At 41.7% G+C, this 15,268-nt stretch overlaps 1 protein-coding gene across 4 annotated transcripts; it reads left to right on the top strand.

The window, feature by feature from the left end:
• Positions 1-637: 637 nt before the first annotated feature.
• Positions 638-11,041, top strand: tspy (testis specific protein Y-linked). Of its 4 annotated transcripts, XM_049580935.1 has the most exons (8): positions 640-2,059; positions 2,164-2,241; positions 2,326-2,437; positions 4,707-4,861; positions 5,373-5,449; positions 5,727-5,920; positions 7,110-7,160; positions 9,603-11,041. In XM_049580935.1, the coding sequence occupies exons 1-8, from the start codon at positions 1,094-1,096 to the stop codon at positions 9,638-9,640; spliced, it is 1,671 nt and encodes a 556-aa protein (XP_049436892.1). In that variant the 5' UTR covers positions 640-1,093; the 3' UTR covers positions 9,641-11,041. The 4 variants fall into 4 exon arrangements, with proteins under 4 accessions (XP_049436891.1, XP_049436890.1, XP_049436892.1 ...); XM_049580933.1 differs by having other exon boundaries at positions 639-2,059; positions 2,164-2,437; XM_049580936.1 differs by lacking the exon at positions 7,110-7,160.
• The last annotated feature ends 4,227 nt before the right edge of the window (positions 11,042-15,268 follow it).

The raw sequence follows: 15,268 nt of genomic DNA, 5'->3' as shown, positions 1-15,268 counted from the left end.
TTCATCTGAGCACTGACAGCAACAGCCTACTGTGAATGCTGTGATTGTTATGTAATACCACTCATGCTGTACTGAAATATACCTCCTTTGTGGTAAAATGAAACCCCAGCCAAACATATAGGCCTCAGCCTGGACATTTGTGGATATAAAGATCATTTCATAGGGCTTTGAAAGGGGGAAACAACCAAACCGCATTGATCTGATAACAAAGCTCGTGTGTCCAAACCGTTCCTGGGAATAAACATGCTGCTGTTATCTAACGACATCATCACACAGGCGAGTGTTTACGCCTACCGCCCCCATTCAATTCACAGAGCCAAATCCTTGTTTACACGCAGCTTGTCATTTCAGGTCTTGAACTATTTTGTGATTAATAACACATTTCCCACATTAATAACCGCCTGTTCCAGATATGACCTCACATACAGGACGTTAAGAGCTATGACGCAATCATGTAATACACCGTCTGTTTATGTATTGTCGGGTAAACATGTAAATATTATTCATATTTACTGACGTAAGGACGGTCTCACGACAACAGTATAGCTGCACTTGCTCGCTGCGCAGTTAAACCAGCGCTACAGATAGATTACCGTGTAAACACACCCTTGTCGCTGATTGGTGGCGAGGTTTTAGCGCGGCGTGCCGTAACCAATCAGAGGATTGTTTTTCTCTCACGTCGGTGCACGGATAGTAAGCTAACGGATATTGCAAACATAAACTAATATAAAGAGTTCGTGTTGTTTCTGAAGGCGGTATAGCACGGGAAGGTTTGTACACTTGGAGTTAGTCTTTTTTGCTGGGCTTTTATTCGGGAGAATGTGGAGCGGCCATTACAGCGAGGACACGCGCATTGGGTAACGTGAGCTAACGAGCGTTAGCAATAGCCTGCTAATTTTCAACGTTCCGCAAGGCCGCGGAGAAACACAAGAGCTGCTTCCTGTTCTTGCCCCATTGAGAATGTAGGTTACGTTACGATTCGCGTTACAAAATCACACCGATTGCCTCAGTAGCTATTTCAGTTTTGTTCAGTTTGTTTTAGTCGTGCTTGCAGGCTAACCAAGCTTGTTAGCTATTCTGCTAGCTAGCTAGCATGAGTGAACTGACGGGCTGCAAACAGTCCGCTGACTCTGCATCGAGGAAACGGTGTCCATCACCCGACCATAATGAAAGCAATAAGATCCCCTGCAAGTCCGCGAAAGTAAGTGACGCATCAAATGAAGCGGGGCTCACTTCAGAAAGTTGCAGGAACAGTGAAGCACAGAGTAAAGAAATAGCCGGGAGCGAGGGCCAGTCAAGAGCTAGTGAGGGAGCTGCAGCTGCCGTGCAAGCGGATCAGGGTTCAGACAGAACAGATGGCACCAGTGCACTGCCTGTCAACAACTCCAGTGCTGACGGTCACGGTACCAGCAACACAGAAAAGCCACAGTCCTCAGACGCACATGGGTCTGCACAGGCAAGGGGGGATACAGAGAAGACAGAGGGAGCAAAGCAGCGTCCTTCAGCTTCTCTGGACCAAACCGACTCAGCAGCCATAGCAGCTGCTGAAGCGCTTGCCAGTCTCACAGGAGGAGACGGGGAAGACAGTCAAGAGACTCCATGCTCATCTGAAAAGGCCAAACAGGTGAAACTGGGGAGCAAATTCAAGCAACGCGGGGGCCACCAGTCCTCAAGGACGGGCTCTAAAACTCAGGCAGCTGCTGCAGACAGCTCCACATCTGTGCATAGTACTGACAGAGAGGATGCAGATGAGATGCCAGAGGCAGACGAAGGTGATGAATCCATATCTGGATCGTCCTCCACTCCGAGCTCCTCTTTCCCATCAGACAATGAGGACAATGACGATGGGGAGTGTGCCATTGTGTCAGTTAAGATGGCCCCAGAGATGAGACAGTCGGTGGCTCTCCTGGCGCAGGTACAGATGAGGCTGGAAGCTCTTGAGAAGAAAAGCGCCCGGCTTCACCAACGGCTGGAGCTGAAGATCAGTCGTCAGCGGCGCCCACATCTGGATCAGCGCAGCTCCATCACAAAAACCATCCCTGGCTTCTGGGTGACGGCTGTATCCTTAAAATAAAAAAATGTCCCTCTTTTCCCATTTCTATGTTGTGTTTGAGAAAGTGAACTAAATATATGTTGGGTTTTTGCTCAACTTTGATGTTCCAGCTGTTGAACCATCCTCATCTCTCAGCTCACATTGATGAGACTGATGAAGATGCTCTTAGTTACATGACTGATCTCGAGGTAGGAAGTGTTTGTGTACTTAATAAGTTTGGCTCTTGTAAATGCCCTGCAGCAGAGTTCAGACATTTCCTGTTGTCTTTTCAGATTGAGTCCTTCAAGAATAATAAACTAGGCTACAGGATCCGCTTCCACTTCCGACGGAACCCGTACTTCCAGAATAACATCATCATGAAGGAGCTGCACCTCGGGATGGGAGGTAAAAATAAGCACATGGTGATTAAGTCAAGCCATAATTATCATACATAATGAATGCACCATGTTAAGTCACACTTTGCAACATGGCACTGTGAAGGGCATGTGCACTGTAGAGCCAGGTGGTAATATGTATAATATATTGGCATATAATACTATAATAATATAACTGCCATGTACATTTTGTTTTTATTTGGTACAAGTAAACAGTAAACTAAAACATTATATTTTAACCATGATACACTGAGTCATATTTGTGAATAAAAGGAACGACGCATTCTCTGGTGCAGCTGCCAAAAGATACTGAGAGTGACAAGTACACAGCCAGAAAACCACAAAGTTCAACTTGTCAAGTTCACACCCACACTGACCAAACACTACAGCCCTGCAGTTAATACCACAGCAAAGTGTGACTCTATTGTTGTTGTTTTGTTCTTTATGTATGTAAATATGGATGAACAGAATATTTATAACACATTTCAAAACAATACAGTTTCATACCACATCATCAGTGATGCTGAAGTGTGAGTTTTATTTTGTGCTGTGGGAAGATATTAAGTGCATCCGCTGACACAAAAAGGGCTTAAAAAATATATTTGTACACAGTTTTAGATGTTGAATTACATTTAATAAAATTCTTCCCATACCCTATATCATGGTTCTCACACATTAATTTATTTGTGGTGGCCCGCCACGATTAAAACATCTGCCGGCACATTTTGATTTCCTATTTTTGGAGCTGGACCGTTTATTAGGTGCATTATTGAACTGGTTAAAACTAACCGTTGAACAGAGGGTAAAAGATCAGTTTATACAAAAGTGGTAAAGTAAGCTCAGAAGTATGACATCATATGACATATATGTCAAAGATAAACGAGTTTAAACTGGAGTGTCTGTTGCATGAAAACCAAAAGTACAGACAGGCTATTTGTAATTTTAGAATAAACAACACCAGAGTTCCTAAGATCACTGGAAGATATAAAGGGCTGGACAGGAACTAGTGGTTCTGCAGCCTCTGTGATGATAATCGTGTGGGAGATGAGTATCATATTTAGCTTGAATGTCTGAATGTAAGCTTAATGACTCACAGAGAAAGGTATTTGCCAAAGTATGATTTAAACCCCCATCTATATTTAAATTAATTTTGTTATTATAATTGGATAAGCCAAAAATTTATTTGTAAACTAGGTGCTTTATTGAGGAATGTCTTTCCTTTGTTTAAATAACATTGGTTGTACTTTAGCCACTTCTTGTGCCATTGTTTTGTTGTTGTATGTAATGTTTGTGCTCCATACCATGTGATGTGATCGTGAGTCAAATAAATGAAACGAAATATATAAATGTATATCATTCGGATAGCATTACTCCACCTTCTTGCAGTGCAGAGCGTCCTCTGCAGAGCAGCAGAACGTCAGTCGCAGTTAAAATGAATGTTAACCTGTTATTACGCTGGTTCTGTAAGTTTGCTTCACACACAGATAGCTGCCCCTCTCATCCAGCAATCTTATTTGATAAGCTCTGATCAGATCGACCGATTAATCATCCACCCCACAAATCAGAACGACACAAACTGCTGCAGAGGTCTTCACAGACCCCCAAAAACCTCCAAATTTAGAGGGGACATAGATGATAAACAAGGACACACAGGTGTCTGACACAGTCACAACAAAAATTAGAAGATGTACATGAAGGATGTTATGTCAGGCACCTATTTGTGAATATCAAATGGTTCAGGGGTGTTAACATCTTCATCTCTCAGACTGACCAGGCATTCTTTGATAGTTCATAACATCTACATTTTAGGGCTGCAACTAACAATTATTTTCATTGTTGACTAATCTGTCGATTACTTCTTTGATTAGTCGACTAATCATTTTATTGAAAAATGTGTTAAAATGTTGAAAAATGTCAGTCTGTCTCTCCCAAACCCCAAAATTATGTCATGTTATGTTCTGTTTCGTGCTCACGTCAAAGGGTTTTAGTTCACTGTCATGGGAGAGTGTGTAAAGCTGCCAATATTTGAACGTAAGAAGCTGCCATAAGAGTATTTTGGGGTACTTTTATAGTACTTTTCTATGGAAAAATGACTCAAACCATTTAGTCGACTACTAAAATAGTCACTGATTATTTTAATAGTCGATTAGTCATCGATTAGTCGACTAATCGTTGCAGCCCTACTACATTTGAGTATTGATCGTCTTTTGAGACTACCTAAAATCTACACAGCCATCAAATTGTGGCTTACCGTCCGATCCCTGTTTCTCTTGTTGCAGGATCTCCCATGTCGTTCTCCAATCCCATCCTGTGGCACCGTGGACAGAACCTGACGGCCCACAGTGAACCCAGGAAGTCGTCGCGTGGCGTCTACCAGACCTTCTTCAGCTGGTTCAGTGACCATAGCAACCCAGGACAAGATGATGTAGCACTGGTACAGCTGACTGCACCCTCACACTGACACAGGCCCATGATTGTAGCACACAGAGATCAGAGAGTTGAACGTGGCGTTAGCACTGCCACATACGTATGTGGATTTGTCAACAAGCGTCAGAGTTTTAAAAGTGCACTACTCTAGTGACATCATTTAGACCTGCAAGCCTCCATTCTTCAGTGTCATGATGACACCTTTTGTAACATTTGATCCCACTAGCCAACCATTAATTGCAGTTGTTACAGGGCAGATGTGTGTCGGAAGAGTGTTGAAGTCTGAATAGTTTAAATGTTAAACATGTTTTTTTTTGTTTGTTCTTCATTTATTCACATTTCTTGCCACTTTATGATAGAATAGAATTATTTAGCAATATACACTCATGCAGCCCCACCTCAAACCTTTGTCTTTGATTAGCAGGACTGTTTTTGGCCATTAAATCACTTTAGAGAGCACATGCATCACATTATATTCAGTTGCAATGTATTGAAATACCCTCTGTACTGTTGTTTAGATACTTAAGGACGACCTGTACAGGGACCCTCTGAGATACTACCTCACTCCACTCTGGGAACCGAGAGAGAACGGCAGGTAAGACAGAGACTCTCATGTGTATTCAGGCCACAGACACATACAGTATAATACGTAGTCAGTGGACAAACCACTTATTAAGCTATAAATTCTAAAGATATTCTCAGCCCCAGGGCCCAAAATTATAGTTCATGTGTAAAATTTTACAGTTTCCTGATTCCCCCCTTTTTTCCTGCTGGTGAGACCAGGTGGGATGCATACCGACACAATGAGTGTGTGTACTGTTCACACTAATGTAAGTGTGTGTGTGTGTGTTTTTTTTTTTTTTGTCCTCCAGTGGTGGCAGCGGGGCCAGAGCTGCTGACAACGGTAATGGAGATGAGTGCGTAGTGATCTCCGACTCAGATGATGAGCCCGGCGAGGAAGCTGGTGAAGCTGAACAAGGTCACAGTAGGGAGGAGGAAGAGGAAGATGAAGAGGAGGAGGAAGAAGAAGAGGAAGAAGAAGAAGAGGAGAGGGGGCCAAGTGCTGGTCAGTGCTCATCTAGAACTTATAAAGACAATTAAAACCAGGGATGCACCAAGTGTAAAATTCTGGGTCAGTACCGATGTTTGAAAGAACAGTTTGGCCAGTGGTGAACTCCAGTGTTTTTTTGTTGCTGATTTTGTTTTTGCCATTATATATTCCCACATTTTGTGCCAGAGAAACAAAGAAACCTCGACTACAAAAAAAAAATGATAGTTTCAAAATAAGTCGGCCCTTCATTATACTATCTTTGAATGAGCAGAAATTCAACCGTACATATATATGAAACAACCTTGAATATCCTTCTCTCTCATGAACATCTTTGAAATTGCTTCAAAGTCTTTTTACTGTATGAAATATATCACAATTCCCTCTCTAAAATCTATTATGTGTTGCTGAAAATATCAACAAATTTCACCTTCAAACAGTTGTATTGATTTATGTTTTGTCTTGTTTCGCCAAAAACAAAAACACATCATGATACCATTATAATTTAACTCGGCGCAATACTCATTTTCACTTAATAGAGCTTGAACGCATCATAATGTAACTGCATTAGCTGTCAGTTTCAGCCACAACAGCTAACATTGACTAGCTCTCCTCCTATTGATGCCAATGTAGCGTTATCAGGGAAACAATAGGGTGCATCTTCTCACGCATCCATAGTGACTTTATTGCGTCCTTTCACCCAGGAGGCGTCCCGGGGAAGATCTCAGTTCGTCCCAAACAAATTTTCTATTGTCCCTGGGAGGACAGGGCGCTGTTAGTCTCGAGCCCTGCTTTTTATCCTGCGCAAAATTGATGTGACACAACAGAAAAACATCGGCCGCTGCCATCGTTGAATGTCATCTTATTTGCCAACAGGCTGGTGGCATTCAACAAGGCGAGTATCGGCCGGTGAAGCCGTGCATCCCAGCTAAAACCCCACTGGTCCCCTGTGCTGGTTGGGGTACAGTGACCAGTTGTTTATAAGTAGATTTTATAGAGAGATTTGTATTTTAAAGCTCCTTTTAGTGTGTTCTGAAAATAGTAGCTAGCAGTTGTAAAATGATTCAGTGTTTGCTGTTGCTCATACTGTGAATGAGAGGCCACGGGCTTGTTAGCATCAAGTTCACTGGCTTGTGTTGTAGCTGTAATATAAATGTGTGGGTAATGCAGGCTGAACTGAATAGACAGGAAATATTTCCCCCCTCAGATGAGAGTCCAGAGGAGAAGGACGATGGTGGTGGAGAAATTGTGATTGACGGTAAGACCACTATAACAACCAACAACCAGTGGGGGTGGGTTGTAACGGTGTGGGATGGCAGTTCATCTTGTGTTTCATACTTCCTACTTTGTAATTATGCTGCTTTGTTGTCTTAAAATCTGACTGGGATTTGCTTTAAAGTGGACCTATCATGCTTTTCCATATTTTGTGTCTCTCATAAAATGAAGGATGTTCATATTGATGTGGCCTAAGTTTCAAATAATGAGGTAGAGTAATCCCTGCTGATCAAAAACGTAGCCTACACTACTAAATGAAGCTACGTGCTAACGTTAGGGAGGCATGTAAACTTGGTTGCCGACATTAATTTCTCCCTAATTTCGGATCATCTTCCTGCTGGAACATGTCCGGTTGTGTTTAGAAGCTTTTATTGGTGATTTTCCACAGTAGGAGGTGCCGCTTTTCTCTGTTACAGTCATTCCCCAGTTGCAAATACACTGCTAACGTACATGTCGCTACATGCTAATGTTGGTGAAACATGTAAACCTTGTTGTCCATGTTGTGAATTCCTCCCTGATTTCAGATCATATTCCTGTTGGAACATGTCCGGTTGTATTTAGAAGCTTTTATTTGTGCAGTTAAAGTGCAGCTATTCTCTGTTCTTCTGGCTGCAATGACAGTGCAAAAACGCCGAGATTCAAAAGACCTGGCAACACTGACAAATCAGAGCAGACCAGGCTTTTCAGGAGGGAGCCTTAAAGAGACAGGCCCTAAAATGAATTATTTCAGACAGAGGGTGAATGCAGATGTTCCAGCACAGACAGTATGGGGGAAAATAAAGTGTTTTTTGACTGTGAGAGGTCCAGTGTGAAGGATTTTAGTGGCGTCTAGCGGCGAGGTTGCAGAACTGAAACTTCTCCCGTGTTTTGAGCGTGTAGGAGAACTACAGTGGCCAACACGAAAACTAAAATTGTCGTGTTTCGAGCTCGTGTTTGGTTTGTCCGTTCTGGACTACTGTAAAACAACATGGCGGACTCCGTGGAACCCGATCCGCTCTGTATGTAGATATAGACAGCAGGTGATTATAAACTAATGAAAACATATACCCACTGGCCAATTTATTAGGTACACCTTGCTAGTACCAGGTTGGACCCCTTTTGCCTTCAGAGCTGCCTTAATTCTTGTTGTCATAGATTCAACAAGGTGCTGGAAACATTCCTCAGAGCTTTGGGTCCACACTGACATGATGACATCACACAGTTGCTGCAGATTTCTCAGCTGCACATCTATGATGTGAATCTCCCGTTCCACCACATCCCAAAGGTGCTCTACTGGATTGAGATCTGGTGACTGTGGAGGCCATTGGAGTACAGTGAACTCATTGTCATGTTCAAGAAACCAGTTTGAGATGATGTGAGCTTTGTGACATGGTGCGTTATCCTGCTGGAAGTAGCCATCAGAAGATGGGTACACTGTGGTCATAAAGGGATGGACACGGTCAGCAACAATACTCAGGTAGGCTGTGGTGTTTAAACCATGCTCACTTGGTACTAAGGGGCCCAAAGTGTGCCAAGAAAATATCCCCCACACCATTACACCACCAGCAACAGCCTGAACTGTTGATACAAGGCAGGATGGATCCATGCTTTCATGTTGTTTACACCAAATTCTGACCTTACCATCTGAATGTGGCAGCAGAAATCCAGACTCATCAGACCAGGCAACGTTTCTCCAATCTTCTATTGTCCAGTTTGGTGAGCCTGTGTGAACTGTAGCCTCAGTTTCCTGTTGTTAGCTGACAGGAGTGGCACCTGGTGTGGTCTTCTGCTGCTGTAGCCCATCTGCTTCAAGGTTGGACATGTTGTTGGTCCAGAGATGGTCTTCTGCAGACCTTGGTTGTAACCAGTGGTTATTTGAGTTACTGTTGCCTTTCTATCATCTTGAACCAGTCTGGCCATTCTCCTCTGACCTCTGGCATCAACAAGGCATTTTCACCCAGAGAACTGCTGCTCACTGGATGTTTTCTCTTTTTCAGACCATCCTCTGTAAACCCTAGAGATGGTTGTGTGTGAAAATCCCACCAACAGCCATGCTATGTTTCAAGTCACTTAAATCACCTTTCTTCCTCAATGTGGTGCTCAGTTTGAACTTCAGCAGGTCGTCTTGACCATGTCTTCATGCCTAAATGCATTGAGCTGCTGTCACATGATTGGCTGATACGCTATTTGTATGAATGGGCAGTTAAATAGGTGTGCCGAATAAAGTGGCAGGTGAGTGTAATTATGAGTATTACAGAACATTTCTGTCAAAAGATGCCCCTAAGTCCTTCACACTGGACCTTTAGATCATGTAAATATGCTCTAGTAGAAACTTTAAATGTAAAATAAGCATCATAGGTCCTCTTTAACAATTAATAAAGAATTTTGGGTGTAACCATCATCCTTCATATCAGGAAATCATAAACATCTACCTTTTGTCCTGCAGGCTCTGATGACAGTGAGCAGGAAGAGGAGGAGGCCTGAAAAGACAGAAGGAAGAAGGAAGAGGTGGGGTGTGTGTCGAAGAGGGCGGGTCATCAAGGGACCAGAGACGAGGAAGATGAGGAGGACGCCAAGATGATGATGATGAAAACCAGAGCAATGTCATTTTTATGCACAGAATATCAGTTTTTGTTGTTTTATACCTAAAATACATGGAAGCATTTTAAATCAGGGTTAACTGTAATAATAAAGCCAAGGCAGCATGGTTTCCCCTCTATTTTGTACACTCAGTACTGTGTATTCTGATTCACTTTTTGCAAAAACGTTCTTTTCTAAACCGGTTCTTTGCCAGTCAGTTCATACAAGTAGTGTTCTTCTATGTGAGGAGGAGCATCGTACACACACGCCTGCACACATGTAGGTGAGATCTTGATTGCCGCTTGTTGTCGGCATGAAATTTGCATTGCAGATTCTTCTTTAAAAAAAAATCTTCCAGTGGCATTATTTAGTGGTCATTTAAAGGCAAAGTTTTTAGATTTGACGTCACAAGATAAATTGATAATAAAGGCAGTACGTGTCAGATGCACTGAGTACTGAACCAAAATTTGTTCTCAGGGATGATCATGGTGATAGTTTTATCGAAAGAACCTTGCTGATTTTCAGACATTTACACTCTCTGGTGATTGTTGGCTGTGTATAAGGAAACGTGTACTCTACTGTAGTAAATAGGAACAAATATTGTTTTAATATGCTACCTGTGTTTCTCCTTCTTCATCTACATGTTCGGTCTTGTTGAACACCAACCTTCACCCCCTGTTAACAACCTGTAAACCAGCTCTGATGTTTAAAGTCATAGCGTAGTTTGACCAACGTTTCTGTGGATTTTTTTCCCCCTTAGAATTTAACTTTATTTGATTTTTTGCTTTCTAAAACATTTAAGATTTGTTTCCATGTAATGTGTTTTAAGGTTTGTGTTATCTGCTTTTTTTTTTTAAAAAAAGTTGGTATTTATTATGTTTTTCTACACGTCCACATTAAGGCATGCCCGTGAGCATGAACTGTAAGACAGGATGAATACATTAAGGCTTTTTCTGTGCACAGTGTCGGTAAATGTCATTAAAACTTCACAGCAACATTATGGGGTGCACTGTAACAAAACTAGTATTTGTATTCGCTTACTTTTCTTAGCAATGACCTGTAAATAATATTTCAGCATTGTCTTTTGGATGAGACAAGTACACGTGTTTAATCCATGGATGACTTTATCAAATAATCTGGAGTTTTTTCATAAACATGATCAGAAAGTTATATTTTGTGTGCTGTGTTTTATAGAACACTGTAGTTTAAAGATACCTAATTGTTTGTTGCTTTGGTTAATTTTGTTTGCTTAACGATAAATGTCCACCTTTTGAATCAGACCTAATAAAATAGGCAGTTGTTTCACCTCGCTGTCTCAGATTCTGTATATTCTGCACAGTGAGCTTGTTTGCGCATTTGTGCATTGGTGTCATTTATACTGAGGACGCCGGGGACATGTCCCTACCAGTTTTTGTCCCCATCACTTTTTAAAAGCAGAATTTGTTACTAAGGTTCTGACTTTGTTGTACCAAACTAACAAATGAGAACACATTGAGAAGGGTTTAGTTGCACATTAAGAAAGCACACAATGTTATATATTTTAAATATAGAAGAAACATGCCTGTTCAAAACAGTAAGGTAAGCTTTAAAAAAATCTCCCCATTCGCTTATCTAGGGCCGGGTCATGGGAGCAGCAGGCCTAGCAAAGCACCCCAGACATCCCTCTCCCCATCAATGCTTTCCAGCACCTGGGGGACCCCAAGGCGTTCCCAGGCCACATGAGATATGTAATCCCACCAGCATGTTCTGGGTCTGCCCCGGGGCCTCCTACCAGTGGGACGTGCCAGGAACACCTCTAACAGGAGGCATCCTGATCACATCCGAACCACGTCAACTGACCCCTTTCAACACGAAGGAGTAGCGGCTCTACTCCGAGCTCCCTCAGGATGTCCAAGCTCCTCACCCTATCTCTAAGGCTGAGCCCAGTCACCCCACTTGAGCCTACTGATTCTAAAATGACACAAAAACGTGTCGTACTGAGGGTATCTTGGCACAGTTTCTTGACCAAGTTACATACTCTCTCTGTAAACATGACAACACATATGAGCCATTAAAGTCCAGGAGTTCATAAATTAATTAAAATGAGTAATAAAAAAAATATCAACACATAATCAGACAAGCGCTAACACACACACATTAGTCAGGTTAAAAAGTAATTTAAGTGTTGAAAAAAAGCTTTTGATGTCTAAAGTTTTTGCCATTTCACAGTACAAAAACCATCTTTCAAAGTATTGCAGTTTCATGGTACATGGTATTACCCAATTATCATTATTATTATTATCATTATTATCCGTTACCATGACACTTGGAATGTAAGGAATGTAAACAGAAGGTTTTTTTGGTTGACCAAATGCTCAATACTATAATAGAAACTTTTCTTTACATTTTTTCTAAGTATGTGTAAAAAGTCTCTTTAAAAATAACTACCTGTCCTGTAGTAAAGATTTCTATTTTTTCTTTATTTTGACACCTCTTTTCCTCACTTACCTCATTTCCTTTCCTCCCCTGTCCTCAGCACCGATTGGCTTCTTTCACTCTTTGTTCACTCATTAACCTGATTGAGTTCACCAGTTCACCCCTGTTTAAACCCTTAAACCATTTCATTCCTTCTTTCCTCATCATCACATGGGGCCAAAGTGCAGGTAAGCAGCTTCTTTCTCTTTAGTTTATCCTGTGTATGAGGAGTTTAATTTAGATCATTATTTACCCTTATTAAAATGGACATTTATTTTTATAACTTAGAATTTTTATTTTCTTCCAGATTCAAACCCATGTGTGTTTGCTCCTCCCTTTTTGTTTAACTACAAGTTCTTCAGTTTGACAATAAATGTGTGCATTCTCATTGATGCCCGTGATCGTAGACGTCTCCTCATGAACCTCCTCCTCCTTAACAAGTCCAGTTGCATTTTTTTGTCAGTACCATGGGTAAGCAAATGTATACAATATAATTATGGGATTATGGGGTGAATTTTTACCGCTACAGCTGCACCATTTGATAGCAGATGCAGGTAATTAGGTTGTATCACATTTTGAAAGCACAAGAGTTCCAAGATAAAGACAGAAATATCCCAAATGTTACAACCATCCCCACTCTCCCCTAATGTGTCATTAATGTAAATAGGTACCACATGCACATTGAAAGGGGTTACTTTCCCAAACAAAAGAGGAGGTCAGAGTTAATCATGCCTCCATGTGTGTTGACTCAGCAGAGATACCATTAAATGAGAACATCTGATCCACAGGAGAATAAACATTTGGAAAGCATTACAGACTGCCTGAGAGCCTCACTGCATTATATTTATATTTTTATGTTTTTAAATTGTCACCTGTGCCTCAGTTTAATGTTTAATGTTTATCTTTACATTTATAAAAACATTTCAACCATGAATTGATGCAGAAAAGGCACAAATTGAATGCAGGAAAGAAGTGTTTGATGTTCTGAATTTCTTAGGGGAGCACCACCTGACGCCCACTTAATGTGTCCCCCCTAAAGTTGAAACAAAACTGATGCCTGGCAGTAGCCAAGGCTGTGCCCTTTTAAAGCACCAGTATGCATTTTTTCCCCCTGATCTGCTGTAATTATCTACTCTGACCACATACCGATCCCCAAATTACACTGCCTGAAATCTCAGAGGGGATAGTGGAGTGAGCTGAGCCCATTTTTCCTTGACATGCCTTTAAAGTGAGGGCATGACAGAAATGTCTCCCAACTAAAATATGTACGTATAATACAGGCTGTGGTGCATCCCTGGGAATACTCACTTTTGATATAAAATAAACAGTTTTCAAAATATGACCCTCATAATAAGTGGTGTCTTGGTTCAACGTGTCCCTTGATGAGGAGTAAGTTGAGCCACATGGGGGTAAATCTTATCTCCCGCTCTTTTTACTTCTCTTAGTTGTTTCATGTCAGTGAATTGCTTTGAAGTCATCCTGTCGATCTTGCCACCTGATGTATGGCCTTCACATTCTGTGCTTCTGCCACTGTTCTGTCCAAATCAACAAGAGAAGTTAAAGCCCTGTCCGTCCTCTGTACATAGAAGTGTGCCACAGGGGCGTAGCACCAAATTCCAGGCCCTGTGCATGAGCAGTATCTGTGGGCCCCCTGCCCTTTTCTCTCTTGATCCATGTGCCCTTCACCGCACCTTTACTTTTTTTTACAAACCCAGTTTGCTTTTGTACTGTCTTTCTTTTGTGGAAATCTGATTTCCCTTCCTTGGCAAAAGACATGACAGTCTACATCGGTGCTCCAGCTGCATAATCAGTCACTCACTCAGCTCTAGCTGTGTTTCAAGACGAATCCTAGAGCATGGGCGGACTAAACCATTTGTGCTTTTAAAGCCCAGTTCAGACCAAAAGATTCGCGATTAGATGAGTTGAAACGTGCAACTACTTGCAATGCGCCATTCTGCAACATTCTAAAAACCTGCCGGTTCACGCCAATGCAACTACATGAAATGGTGTATCATCTCTATGCAACAACTCTCTGTACTTCTGTTCTGATTTTCACACCATCAGCCAGCTTGACTTTAGCTCACATGGCCAGTTCAAACCGCTGCAACTTTTCTATGCAGCCTTTTAAGATGGTTTCGTCTCATCGCAAATTATCGGTCTGAACTGGGCTTAAAGGGCCTTTGGAGAGCTACAAAGTTCTTTCTTTAAACTGATTTACTCAACCAATTTTTATTTAGTTATGGCAGTATTGTCTTAGAAAAAATCCCAAACATTTTATTCCAGGCTTTCCAGGCCCTCGAAAGCCTGGAATAAAATCCCAAATATTTTATTCCAGGCTTTCGAGGGCCCCTACTCCCATCGGGATCCTGGGTAATCAGTCCCACTTTGCCCCCTACTACATCACCCCTGGTGTGGCATGATGGGTTTTGGTCTAAAATTCAACATGTCACATTATTTCAGTGATAAAATGTAAATGATAAGTGGGCCACAGGCTCAACTATCCCCAGGCCTTTTGGCTCATATTACCCCAACCCTGCCAACTGAACAAACTTGTATCACCCAGCAGTTTGGAGCTAACATGCTAACAGTACAGCCTCATATTGTAACTTCCTAAAGCACTAACATGTGTGATTTTAAAACTTGTCTGTAACTGTTCAGACCCACAAGTCATGACTCCTTAGACATCAAAACAATCCCTTCAACTTGCAAGAAAGTTTTTTGAACTCCAGTTTGCTTACCTCTTACTTCATAAACCTCTTTCCATCACAGAGTGAGTAATGGATGACTCTTAAACATTTGTGGTCACATTACCAATTTTGTCTATGGTTGCCTAGAAACAAGAGGTGGCTCATCTTAACCACAGGCTCAAATCACCCCACTCTCCATTATGTTGAAGACTGTTTGAAAAATGTTTCCTCATCTGAGCCCTCATGTTCCCACCACTTTCCAACACAAAGCAATGCCCTTGAAATTGTGCATAAGAGAACCACAAGATGGCAGTGTAGTTCAGAGTATTGCCATGTCCCTCAGACTGTTGGTGTTAATTTTAGTTTATGGGGGAATATATCATGTAACACT

The sequence above is a fragment of the Epinephelus fuscoguttatus genome, linkage group LG7 (genome assembly GCF_011397635.1).
Source record: "Epinephelus fuscoguttatus linkage group LG7, E.fuscoguttatus.final_Chr_v1".
Taxonomy (NCBI): Eukaryota; Metazoa; Chordata; class Actinopteri; order Perciformes; family Serranidae; genus Epinephelus; species Epinephelus fuscoguttatus.
Note: the sequence above shows the minus strand (reverse complement) of the source record. Positions and strands in the feature narration are given on the sequence as shown.

Coding starts and splice junctions, on each gene's coding strand:
- tspy (XM_049580933.1), top strand. CDS start 1,094: ATGAGTGAACTGACGGGCTGCAAACAGTCCGCTGACTCTGCATCGAGG. Junction 2,438..4,706: donor GCTGCACCTCGGGATGGGAG/GTAAAAATAAGC, acceptor CTCTTGTTGCAG/GATCTCCCATGTCGTTCTCC. Junction 5,921..7,109: donor GGAGAGGGGGCCAAGTGCTG/GTCAGTGCTCAT, acceptor TTCCCCCCTCAG/ATGAGAGTCCAGAGGAGAAG.